This window comes from Sorghum bicolor, chromosome 5 (assembly GCF_000003195.3).
Source record: "Sorghum bicolor cultivar BTx623 chromosome 5, Sorghum_bicolor_NCBIv3, whole genome shotgun sequence".
Lineage (NCBI taxonomy): Eukaryota > Viridiplantae > Streptophyta > Magnoliopsida > Poales > Poaceae > Sorghum > Sorghum bicolor.
Window position 1 is genome coordinate 3,566,142 of NC_012874.2, and position 13,467 is coordinate 3,579,608.

Sequence of the window (13,467 nt, forward strand, 5' to 3'; positions counted from 1 at the left end):
CCGCCCTCGCCCCAATTTCAAGCAGTTCTTCGACGACGTTCCACATCAATCAATCCATCATCCGTGGGTGCCGGCAAATGCAAGCAATAATGGTGTCCTCCCGTGCGCTCATCGGCCTCCTCGCCGCCGCGTCCTCCCTCGCCGTCGCTCTCTCCGGTACGTACCTACGCACACACACACACACACACACACCTGCAGCGCATGTGCATCCATGGTCTCGCCGCCGCGCCTCGCCGGCCGGAGGCCTGGACGGAGTACGACTGCTTTGCAAGCTAACACCAGCAATGCACGCATGTATGCATGCATATATGGTGGCATGAACGACGACGACGACGACGACGACGACAGATGGCGGCGCGACGTTGTTCAGCTACGGGGCGGGGAAGCCCGACGGGCCGGAGAACTGGGCGAAGCTGAGCCCGGCGTACAAGATGTGCGGGCAAGGGAAGCAGCAGTCGCCGATCGACATCGTGACGAAGCAGGCCGTCCCCAACGCCAACCTCGACACCCTGAACCGCACCTACGCCGCCGTGCCCGCCACCCTCATCAACGACGGCCACGACATCAAGCTGGAGTTCGGCAGCAAAGTTGGGACGTTGACAGTGAACGGCAAGGTGTTCAGCCTCGATTCGCTGCACTGGCACTCCCCCTCCGACCACACCATCAACGGCCAGAGGTTCCCGCTGGAGCTCCACCTCGTCCACAAGAGCGCCGACGGCGCCGTCGCCGTCATCGGCATCCTCTACCAGCTCGGCGCCCCTGACTCTTTCTACTACCAGGTAGGTACAGCTAGCTAGGGCATTATATATATAATTGCAGCTCCATGGATGACGAACACGAACATGGATTGGATTGCAGCTGAAGAGGCAGCTGGTGGAGGTGGCCGAGGACAAGTGCAACTCGGCGGAGGAGGAGTCGCAGGTGGAGGTGGCGCTGATCCACCTGCGGTCGCTGCAGAAGCGCACGGGAAGCTACTTCCGGTACACGGGGTCCCTCACCGTGCCGCCCTGCACAGAGAACGTCGTCTGGAGCGTGCTGGGGAAGGTGAGGCAGATCAGCAAGGAGCAGCTGCAGCTGCTCAAGGCGCCGCTGCCCGGGAACGACTACCGCCCCACGCAGCCCACCAACGGCAGGAAAGTCCAGTTCTACAACCCGCCAGGCAGCACCATCTCATTCCAGATGTAATGTAACCTAACTCGATCGACATCTATATATATATCGTTCATGTGAAATACTAATTAAATAGATATATGTATGTGGACACGGTTGCTGCTCATCATTTGCCTATATATTGGCGGTGTAATATTTGTGACAGTAGTGCTGAATAGGTTTGATTTCATTCATTTGTAACACGTCAATGTATGTATATCTAGTCTACGTACCTCTCAGTTTGCATGATCAATGCAAGTGCTGAATATATAGGTTTGCGTGCATCTCAGGTGGTTTTGTGGGCACGAGGCATTTAACTTGAATATATTTTTTTTAGAAAAAAGGGAGACACTGAGAAGTATCTCAAATCTGAGGCCCTTTGAGGTCATCTTCCTTAAAAAATATGCTGCTCGCTGGAGATTGAAAACACGCAGTAGTAGAGGTAGTACGTACAAAATTTCCCTACCATTGATGAGCACAGAGGCCACTTGCCGCTCATAATAATTAACAAGATCTTGAAACTGATAGAAGAAAATTGGTTGGGATTCCACCCCAACACCGAATGCTAGATTTCCAATACTCTGCCACTACATATGGTAGAAACTCCTGAAACTTGTTGCAGAAATTGAAGGGATAAGAGAGAAATTGTTACTTTCGTTGGCATTGAACAATGCTATACTCCTATAAATAGGCTTGCAAAAACTGAAATTTCATATCCACAGAACACTTCTGCCTGACTACTAGGTTGTTGGTGTCGCTCGATGGAGCGTTGTTGAGGTGCAAAAGAGCCCGAAGGATGTTATTCCAAATCGAAAGTGACACCATCACCTCAGTAATTAATCTCACCATGGAAACACCAAAGCCGCCTACATCTCCGTTGTCGCCTAGAGAGAAGAAGGGACCAGCAAACCAAAAAACTGAAAGAATCGACATGTGGTCAATATTGCAGAATAGACAATCATTGTCAGTCCATCACTGTCCAATGTGCTAGGGTCGGCAGTGATCCCACTACACTTTTGAACCACATAAGGCTAGGATCCTAACAATATATGGGATCCTTTAACCCGACAGTGAAAGCCTTTCTCATTTTCAGGTTAGCCTCAAGCCAGTGATACGCCAATGTAGGTCAGGGATTGATTCGGCAATGTCCTACTTCTGTTGGATCCTCCTACCAGTGGTTATGTGATTCTCCACTGTGGGATCCACTTACCCATTACTTCTGGTTATAAATAGGCCAATCTTGGTTTTTCCTTGCTACCAAGGCGTTAGGAAGCAATGGATAGATGCCCTTGTTGTCCAACGAAGGTACTCCATGTCCAGTCCACCGTCCTGTGTTCTTCCTTCAAGCTTTTGTAGTAGAAAACCTTCCACACCACTTTTGCTCCGTAGACAAGATGTTGCAAGAGAGGTATCTAAAGAAGATCTGTCAAGACAGAATCACTCTAGATCTAAGAGCACCCGTATCGCTCCAATGTGTACAGTAGTCCCAAGCTCCATTTCTTCATTGAATGTCCAAATAGACTCAACTAGTGTCTTTGTGAAGTGTCAAAGTGGTCTATAGGAGCACCAAGCTCTTGGTCTAAAAAAATAACGAAGCTATTACTAGAGCTAGCGTTATACTAGAAAAGTAGAACCCTTCTGACTTGGAGAGGAAGAAAAGCTAAAATACTAAACTAGCTGTTCACAGAGCCTAGGATGAAAGAATGGACATCTTCCTCAACTCCGTATTTTAGCTTTTCGAGAGCAATCTAGAAAGTACAGCATCTAGAATGTCTCCCAGACTCGTAAAAGAATAAGCAAGAGCTACAGTAGGAGCCTACGAATCGAAGCCTGCCTTTTTTCGCGAAGTTTTTAACCACTCTAGTCGTCTCTGCCAATTTTAACAATAGAATGCAACCATAATCGTTGTGGTAACTGAAATGGTCATTATGTATGCTTACCTAGGTCAAGATCACGTTAGAGCATCTTCAAGTATATATAGCCATCGGGCCGTGCGGGACCTACACTGTGTCGTGCCTCATCGAGCCGTCGTGCCTCACGGGTCGTGCCAGAGGCGTGCTCGTGCCTCGCCTATGGTCCATGGCACGGTCCGTGGGCCATTTGGTCGTGCCGCCCGTTGGGCACGACAATTTTCACCGGGCCGTGCCGGCCCACAGCCCAAGCACCACAAAGCCTTCATTGCCATTCCCATTCACGTTTTCACTTTTTCATCATGAAATTAAAGACTCACAGATTGACAAAATAATATGATAAAATGATAATACTTAAATCGAGTTGTTTTGTGCAATGCTGCCTCATTAAAAACCTTTCTAGGTAAAAATCACCCTTGTGAGAAACCAAAGGGAAAAAGAGTACAACCAAAAGCTCTTAGTTTTAGATTTTTAGTGTCATTAGAGTGGCAAATTTCACATAAGTTACAAGAATAGTTTCACAGTTCACACTCCTACTTCTCCAAGTCCTAGATACTAAATGACTTCACAAAAGTGCCGTTGCCTTCATGGAATATAATCACCACCTCCACCAGAATCAGCAGCAGAACAGCCACAGCCACTGCCTTCAACAAAAGATGTAAGGATACATATGTTTGATAGAATCTAAACAGGAATTATATAAGCCTTTCATTACCTCTCCAGTTGTTGACTTGTTGTCTTCGTCTTCCATCAAGTACCAGCAGTGGTAGAGCCGCTGCCGGTGCCGGTTATGAGCATGTTTAATGTAATCTTCCTAGGCTTGTGTATCACCAATGCCTAGGGGAAGGTCTAGCTTAGCTATCAGCCTGCATAACTCACTGCGAGCAACAGCAGGATCATACACCCATTTTTTCAAGCCATCAGAATTAAGAGCAAGTTTAGAGTGAACCATAGTTGCATGTTTTTGTTTTTTCATACAACTTTTCATGTGCTGCCTCAAATGCCAAGTGCCACCAAAGGATCTAGTAGTATAACGCGAACGACAATGTTTGGATATGGCACCGGTTCTCAACCCAGTCTCATCATTGATCTCGTCGAAGTACTGCCAAACAACATAAACTCGCTTACCAGTGCTGGTGGTTGAGGTACCACGAGTGTTAGTGGAGGCAGCCACTCCCCTATCCGCATCGTCGCCATCGAGGTCAATGGGCTGCTGCTGCTCAGTGCCAACAGGTTGGTCACTGAGGTCAATGCCGAAGAAAGCTCTCGCGTCATCATGCAAGTCGTCATCATCCTCGCGTTCTAGTTCTAAATCCTCGAGCTCATCCGGGTGCGGCGCAAGGTCCTCGCCATCGCCCAGGGGGATACAGATCCGCCCCCGCATTGCGAGCCCAGCACTAGCACCACTGGATGTGGCCGGCTGAGGACGACCCTGAGCCACCAGACCTCGATGGGCGCTTTGCCAGCCTGGCCATGTCCACTCCAAAGGAGGAGGAGGAGGCGGTGTCAAGCACAAACCTACAATCACTAAAAGAGAAAAGATGAGAACACAGAATGAGAGAGTGAGAGACGGAGTAGATCTAGTGATCTAGGGTTACATACCTGCGTTACCGGAGCCCGGTGCCGGAGTAGAAGCGGCCCATGAGTCAAGATGAGACACGAGATAGACAGACATCCATTAGAGACGACGGTGAGCGACAGCGGAGCGAGGAAGATGAACACGAACTCATGAGGATAGAGAGGAGTGGAGGGGGAAAGGAGGGAGGAGAGGGTTAGGGTTAGGGAGTTCGGGGTCTCAGGCCGTCAGGCGACAACCGGCGAGGTGGAGGTGCGGCAAGGTCACCGGAGCAGGGGACGGACGGATGATCGACATTCAAGTTTGAGCCTCCGAGGCGACACGCGAAAGGTGAGTAGCAGGCCGACGAGCGGCGGATCGAGAGAAGACGGGCAGGTGGGGGGTGATTTTAGGGTTTAGGAGGTGGGCACCGGCGGCAGCGGCAACATATATATGCATCGGGGCATTGGGCCACCTACTGGACCGTGCTCGTGCCGTGCCATGGGCCGAGGCGACGGCCCAGGCACGTCCTGGTGTCTCGGGTCATGCTAGCACGGGCCCGTCAATCGCAGGGCCGAGTCGTGCCGTGTCGGGCCAAAACCCCGTGCCAACGGGCCGTAGGCCATATGGAGATCTATATCTTCAAGGGATTAGCCAAATCATTTTCTATAGGTAAATTTAGTTATTGTTGAAGGAAAAAGTCTGCAACAGACTCTATAAACAACTCTCTAAATTTAGTACCTCTTTATCTCGCCTTATTCGTTCTCTATTTTTAGAAAGCCTACCTCACTAACTATTCTTTATAAAGTCTGTTAAAGTACTCTAATATTTTTTTTATCAAATCTATTTAAATCAGTGAATTTAATCTTTTGGAGATGCTGTTAGTCCGTTGCCACTTTAGCTTTTCTTTGGCAGATAAAGCCACTAGGACTCCTACCACCAACAAAACGGATCCATATGATAAGATTGTTGCTTGTTGTGGCTTCTAGAGTCTAGGCAAATATCCGATTAAAAAAAATAAGGTGTCATTTTAGCCCCTTTTTTTTTGCATGGATTGTCGGTTCTGTATTAATCACTCTGTGTGCAAAACTATGCATCCAATTAAAAAGCGGTGCCATTTTAGGCCTTGTTTAGCTAAAAAAATTTAGTAAAATAGACACGGTAGCATTTTTATTTATATTTTACAAATATTATCTAATTATAGACTAGTTAAGCTCAAAAAAATTGTCTCACAAATTATATATAAACTATAAATTAATTATTTTTTTATTTATATTTAATGTTCCATACATGTGTCGCAATATTCGATGTCTATAGAAAATCTGAAAAAATTTGTAAAATTTTTTGAACTAAACACGACCTTAGCTTTTTCTTCGTGTGAGAGACAGCAAAGTGATTGGTAAAAAGTATCCAAAACTGAGAATTCTGACAACCTTTGTAAGTACAAAATAGAGAAAATCATCTATCCAAAACTCACAGAAAATAAAAACGGAGCAAACAAAATCTTGCCAAAGCCCAATCTCAATTTCAAATCAAACTCTCAAGAAGAAGTATGTACACAACTACATGTCAACTAGCACAGCAACAACCAAAGAACCAAGCCGAAAGCCACGCCCCAACTACCCCCGGGCGGCCTTGCCTACCTGCACGGCTGCACGCGCTACAACGGCCCAGATGACGCCACGCGTCCGTCGCCGCCGTCCATCTCGGCCGCCCACTCCGCCGCCCGCCTGCCTGACGCGAACCGCCGCATGCCACCCAGCCCGGGGGCCGGCGCAGCCGCCACCTCCTTCGTCTCCCTCCGCCTGGTGGCCGCCTCGGCCAGCGGCGGGGACTGGTCGACGCACTCGACGCTGTTGTTCCTGGACCTGCTCCGCCGCATCAAGAACGCGAACCCGCCGCAGCACCCGGGGGCCCTCGCCCCACCCCCGCCCGCGCCGTTCCCTCCGCGCGGCCTCGGCGGGCGGCCGAGGCGCGCGCGCTCGCGGTCGGAGAGGACCTTGCCGATGCAGGACACCTTGGGAGAGCCGGGCTCCGGGACGGCGGCTCTGGACGCGCGCCCGCCGCCCGTCTTGGCCTTATTCTTGGGGAACATGGCGGGCGGGTGGCCATGCCCATGCCCATGCCGGCCCCGCCCGCCGCCGCCCTGGCCGAGCTTCCCCGAGAGGCCGATGATGGGCGCCGCCGTCGGCTTGAGGTTGCCCGAGAACCGCTGCGAGGTGCCGTTGTTGTTGGCGTGGGGGCCGGCGCCGGGGTGGTGGTTCTTGAGGAGGGACTTGGGGTTGGTGTTCTCCTTGAGCGAGTCGTCGCGGTCGTACACGCCGTTGATCTCGGACCACGTGATCTCGTCGCCGATGCGCAGGCGCGTGGACTCCGCCGGGTCGCCGAAGCGCGCGGCGGCGGCGGCGGCCATGAGAGGGAAGGAAGGGAGCGACCGAGCGAGGGAAAGAGGAGAGGCGGACACGAGATTGGGAACAGAGGAAATCGAGCCGTCTCCGGCGTGCGCGTTGGGGTTTTATGGAGTTTTTTTTCGCTGACTCGTGGAGATTGATGTGATTCCGGGCGGCTGCCAAATTTACTCCTTGTTTTGCTTCCGTTCCGTGGGCCGGGTCTACAAACGAGTTTAGTTTCTAAACTTTTTTTTTTAATTTCACGTCACATTGAATCTTTTGATGTATACATAAAGTATCAAATATAAACGAAAACAAAACCTAATTATATAGTTTGTCTATAATTTGCGTGATGAATCTTTTAAACCTGTCTAGTTAGTCTATAATAGACAATAATTGTTAAATATAAATAAAAATACTACCGTAGTCAAAGCCAAAAAATTTCACGAACTAAACAAGGCCTAAACATTTGTGCGGACGCTCAATTCTCACCTTTGACCTTGCTATGCAGTTAATATGTTTGTGCTTCATATATTGCAAAGCCATTGGATATATCAGAGCAACTTCAACACATATAGGCCCTGTTTGGATCCATGTGTTAGAGTTAGATTTAGCTATTTGGGGCTCAAATAGCCCTAAAGTATCCAAACATGAGGGTTAGATTGGGGTTATTTGCATCTAACCCACCCAAAAAACTATCCCCCCAAAGAGGTGCTTATTTGGGCTATTTGGGACTATTTAAGGCGGGGCCCACAGGAAAAGGGATCGGCTGTATCGCACGGGATCTCCACTCACGATGCCTCCCAGCCACGATCCCTCCCAGTTACCAGCACTGCTGCCTCCCAGCTCGCCTCGCCTCCGCCTCTCAACCGCGCCACCACCTCCAAGCCGTGCTGCCGCCTCCCAATCGTGTCGCCGCCTCCCAACAATGGCAAAACAGCCCGCAAGGTACCATATGGAGTAATGGAAAAATGGCCCGCCGCCAGCAATGGCAAAACGGCACGCAAGGTACCATGTGGAGCAATGTCATTTGTGAGCGGGAGGAGGCCACACAACAGCGGCCACACCAAATCTGGCTGGGAAGGAGCCAAATGAATGGGAAAGTACATTTATTGTCAATTTAACCCTTGCATCCAAACACCTATTTGGCTAGAGTTAGTTGAGGGCTAGTCATGAGTTAGAGAATAACTATAACCTCTAACTTAGTTAGAGTATCCAAACAGGGCCATAGTATCCATATTATCTAGGCTATTTTTAGTTTTTTTTTAAACAAAAATTAAATTCCAACAGATGTGCTATTTAGTTTGCTATCTCTAAACTTTTGCTTGTCATATATAACATGTCGTTCTTACTGGCTATCTTATACAAAAACTGTTGTGGAACTCTACGCTTTGGGTAATTTTTTTATTTTACACAATGACTAAAACTTATAGTTTAGAATATAATTTTATCTAGTCTTTTGGAGATGCTCTCATAAACTATGATCCACGTTATCTATATCTTATATATTAGTTATCTATCTATATTTATATCTATCTATGTCTATTTCTATATCTTTATCGATCTATTAGTTAGTTTCAGTTGAACTTTTTCTAATACTATCCTCAGTCCCAAATTATAAACTGTTTTGGTAATTTTTCCAGGTACATTGTTTTTAATACACGATATATCTAGATATACAATAAAAGTTGTGTATAAAAAGCTAACGAAGGCGGAAGTATGTTTTACTCCCATGGATGTACATTTGGGTTTAGATGCTGCCATATGTTGGCTCATCCCGGGGCAACGACGACAATGATTGGCTCCCATCCACCCATGCCGTGACACCAAACAAATGTGTAGGGGCAACTATATATGAACCAAAACTCTTTTTTTTGACGCGTTTCATTTCATTCCCTTTTGTCTTTGGCCATTGTTGCCACCCTAGCTAGCTACGGTCGTTAGAAAAGTGGCTTGTTAATTATGCACCAAGCAGGCGGTGAGCGATCGAGGTGGTAGTGGACCGGTGGTGCCACTACAGATGGTGGTGAACTAGAACGGGTAGTGTTTTCTCGAAGAATTAGCGTGAGCATGCATGCACACTACGTGCGCGCATTTTCATTGTGAAGAAAAGCAGAGCACTAGTATCGATCGCTCTAGATTTCTAGCTAGATCTTTGACGTTATATTTAACTCTTCGCTTCAGCTTATCCACCGAGACAGCCAGATATTTAATATTATTTTTCTCTTATAACAAATTAGTGAATAATATTTTAACTATAGCTTTTCATCCAAACGTATATGTAATTTGTATGTGGACTGCTGCACAAGTTCACAAAAGTGGTCTGTGGGCCAGGTGTACGTACGCACAGACGAAGAGTCTGCTGGACGAACAGTGCAGCGTATTCAGACGGGTAGCTGGGTTTTTGGTGTAACAGCGCTGAATGAACAGCCTTGGGATTAACGACAAGCTTTTAGTTATCTTATCTAATTAGAAAAGAAAAATTCAAATTGATGAGCTCCTACGTTTGCCGTTTGGAGCGACCGGAGGCGCCACCCACCTTTTGACCTTGGACTCCTGCTGCTGCTGCTGCTGCTGACTCTGCAAGTCTGCTGCACGATACTCCGACTGGCTACCTGCTACGGCCGTACGTTGGCCGTGGCCTGGCTCGCTCGCTTCCCCCCTGCACAAACATCAAGTCAAGGCCTTGTTTATTTTTTAGATTTTCCGTTACATCGAATCTTTAGATACATATATAGAGTATTAAATATAAATGAAAATAAAAACTAATTGCATAGTTTGGTCGGAATTGACGAGATGAATCTTTTGAGCCTAGTTAGTCTATGATTAAACAGTATTTGTCAAATACAAACAAAAGTACTACAGTGTCGATTTTCCAAAAAAAATTTATAACTAAACAAGGCCCAAGATTCTCCGTCTCCACTCTCCAGCTGGTACGGAGTGACCGCCCCACGGCTGACCGAACGCCTGGTTCGTTTGGCTGGTACAAATCAGGGTAAGGCGTGTTCAATGACATGAATTTATTAAGCTAATTAATCTATTATTAGCAACATATTTATTATAGCACTATATTGACAAATCATAGGCTAATTAGACTTAAAAGATTTATCTCGCAAAATAGTCGCAATTTATGTAATTATTACTTATTTTTTAGTCTGTACTTAATGCATGTCAAAACATCTGATGGGATCACACTTGTTTGTCAGTAGTTGTGATTGTGACCATGAAATTGACAAAGAGACTGGTGTGGGAGGCGCCCACAGAGTTGGCGAGGAGACCGACATGGAAGGAGATGGCTAGCCGATCGTGTTGCCGAGGGGTTTGCGTGGTGTGTCAGCGGGCGATCCTGCTCCGCGGAGGCTGTTTCGGTGCAAGGAGGCTGTGTGCGGCATTTATGCTTTGATGAGATAGCTAAGATACCGGATGCTATGGTGTGTGCGCGTGGATCTTTATAGGTAAAGTCTATTTAGTGTGCGTTTGAGAGGCTATATACATTGGTCGATGTAGAGACTGAAATATTATTAATATATTTCTTTTTTGGGAAAAAAAATAAAATTTAAGGAAGGAACTAAACAAGGCCCGGCATTCCTCTCTTCGCATCATCTCTGCGACTTGGCCCACCAAAGCTCACAAGAACGTCGTCACCTGCTGCGCCACGGATACTGCACCCATCTTATTTTTCAAGAAATATTTTTTAAATAATTTAATAACTAATATGTACTTACTTATATGAAAAATACAATAGTTAGATAGCAGCACAGTAAATATTCCGAGCTACCATTAATGAAGTGTTTGATACAAGAAGTAAAGTTAGGTGTTCGGATGGGGTGTCACGTGAGGTGTGTGTTCTGGTAGTAATATAAAAATAAATTATAAAAGTTCTTGGTAAATTACGAGATGAATTTATATATATTTAGTTTTATAAATAGTTTATATTTAATACTCTATTTATGTGTCTAAACATTCGTCGATCAAACATCCTCATGCCTCTGCTTGCACGGCTGCATGCATGCCCTGTAGAAGTGGTAGGTGCAATGTCTGCTTTAACTTGGGGTTTGTTTGTTTGAGCTTATCTACCGAATTCGTCAATAATTTAAAAAATATTTTTCTCTTACAATAAATTAGTTAGTATACGTGATGTATTACTGTAATGGTGATGGGTATTTTGAGATAACTAGACCTTATGCTTTGCCAAGAGTTTGAGAAATTGAGAGAGAATAGAATTATTTCTTCATAATTCATTGCTTATTCTCAAATGGTCTATGCCTATATATAGGCAAGGGCCTAAACTAACGTGAGCAACAATACTCCTTTAATCTAAGAACTAAATGGAGCCAATTGCTTCTTAATCTTAGAGCAACTCCAAGAGCATCGCTAAAATTAGTAGCCAAATTCTATTATTTAGTCATTTTGTAAAGTAGAAAACTTTTTAAAAAAGAAGAGATCCACAACAGTCTTGCTATTTTACAAAATCATATAGCTTGTGTCAGTGGTTGGCTATATATGGCCAACGAAAATCAATAAATGACCAACTTTCTATTTTACAAAACTTCCACAACAACAATAACTAAGCTGTTCGAGTTGCTCTCAAGGAACTAAATGGAGCCAATTGCTCTTTAATCTTAGGAACTAAAAATAGAAAACTAATTTAAACTTCTTCTTTAGCCACTGGTTACCGACTGGGCCTGCTCCTGGGCACAGCTTGTTGGCTGTCCATGACAATTACTACCACTGTTGTTGTCGTTCCATTTGACCAGATACAACATCATCACATCTCACGTTCTCTCGTGCCTGAAGGACCACAGATCATGTCAACACAGTACCACTGCAACCTTGACTGTGCAGTGCACACAGCAGGCCTGCATTGACTTGTTCCTGAACCTGAAAGTGAAATCTTTTACCCAGGGTCTTGTTACTTAATTAAAAAAACAAAAACTTTTCAAGATTTCTTGTTACATCGAATCTTTAGACCCATGCATAAAACATTAAATATAGACGAAAATAAAAAATAATTATACAGTTTGCATATAATTTGCGACATAAATCTATTGAGACTAGCTAATTTATGATTGGATAATATTTGTCAAATACCAACAAAATGCTACAAGATTCCGAAATTTTTCGGTTAGCAACTAAACAAGGCCAGGACCCAGGAATACCTTGACTCCGTTTTGGGTGGTCACATTCTTCACGGATTCACCTCTTGCTTTGCTGCCTCGGTCGGCCACTCGGCAACTTACACCTTTAAATCGTGAGATAAATCTTTTAAGTCTAGTTAGTTTATAATTAGATAATAATTATCAAATAAAAATAAAAGTGCTACAATACCTAAAACTAAAAATTTTTAGAAAACTAAACAAGGCCTCAGTTTTAGAATTTTCTGTCGGTAAAGGCCTCTCTTAAGCATCTCTCTCCTCATTTTAGCATCATATTTGATACATTGTGGGTTGTACTACATGACGGAGGCTTGATTTGAAAAAGTAAACTGAATCCCATCATCCACTGCCGATTCAAACAAAGTCCTTGTTTGTTTCTAAATTTTTTTAAGACTAGCAAATATGTCCGTGCGTTGCAACGGGAGAAAAACATCAAATGGTCATAAAAATGATGATATAATATTACATATCCATTTATATTTATTTTTTTATGAAATTTAAAGTCCATAATTTATTTTATTGATAACCATGACATCTCTTGTATGAGATAGTTAATATTTACAATATTATGTAGCTTGGAGACATATTTATTTAATAATAAAAATAGTATTATATTAAAACATGATAAGTTTGTTGCTAGCTTTATTTTTTTTATTTAGATTAGGATTCCTATAAAATATGATATATCAGTTAAATGTATGTAGATTATAAATACATGAGCTTAATTATGAAGTGTTCATATGATATAACAACACATCGTGCCAAGGTAGTGGCACACTTAAATTGATGCTAAACTATTTAGCAAACATAAATTTAGGTAAATTAGTAAATCAGTGAGATATGTAGGAATGGTGCTAAAACTTTTACCACAAATCAACCATCATATTAAATAGGCTACCATAAATTTTTTATAATAATTGGAGCAAGATAAGTACAATTTAAATTTTACACTAAAAAGCATAGACATGCATCTCCAGCAAAAAAAATATACTAAAATTTGTAATATTTTTTGTTTACTACATAGATCTACATATGTGGAGCTGAACAAATTTTGTTTTGTAATTTTTAGATTTTTTTTATGAATTTCTACGCATTTATTAATTTTCAGCCGATATAAAGAATAAAAGAAATGATAATTAATAGGACAAACACTTTGCACGTATTTTTTTGTTTACTGCATGAATCTATATATGTTGAGCTGAAAATTTGTTTTGTAATTTTTACGTTTTCTATGAATTACTATGCATTTATTAATTTTTAGCCAAATTAAAGAATAAAAGAAAAGAAAATTAATAGGATATAGGAGA

General features: G+C 44.0%; 2 protein-coding genes across 2 annotated transcripts; one reads left to right on the forward strand and one right to left on the reverse strand.

The window, feature by feature from the left end:
* Positions 1–1,438, forward strand: LOC8058548 (alpha carbonic anhydrase 7). The gene is made up of 3 exons (XM_002448964.2): positions 1–156; positions 349–779; positions 859–1,438. Exons 1-3 carry the CDS (start codon positions 78–80, stop codon positions 1,183–1,185), a joined length of 837 nt encoding a protein of 278 aa, XP_002449009.2. The 5' UTR covers positions 1–77; the 3' UTR covers positions 1,186–1,438.
* LOC8070638 lies at positions 6,008–7,255 on the reverse strand. Its single transcript, XM_002450243.2, has one exon. The coding sequence runs from the start codon at positions 7,025–7,027 to the stop codon at positions 6,275–6,277; it is 753 nt and encodes a 250-aa protein (XP_002450288.1). The 5' UTR covers positions 7,028–7,255; the 3' UTR covers positions 6,008–6,274.

Excerpts from the sequence above, each read along its gene's own strand:
- LOC8058548 (XM_002448964.2), top strand. The coding sequence starts at position 78 with ATGCAAGCAATAATGGTGTCCTCCCGTGCGCTCATCGGCCTCCTCGCC. Across the intron at positions 157-348 it reads CCTCGCCGTCGCTCTCTCCG|ATGGCGGCGCGACGTTGTTC; the intron begins GTACGTACCTAC and ends CGACGACGACAG. Across the intron at positions 780-858 it reads CTGACTCTTTCTACTACCAG|CTGAAGAGGCAGCTGGTGGA; the intron begins GTAGGTACAGCT and ends ATTGGATTGCAG.
- LOC8070638 (XM_002450243.2), bottom strand. The coding sequence starts at position 7,027 with ATGGCCGCCGCCGCCGCCGCGCGCTTCGGCGACCCGGCGGAGTCCACG.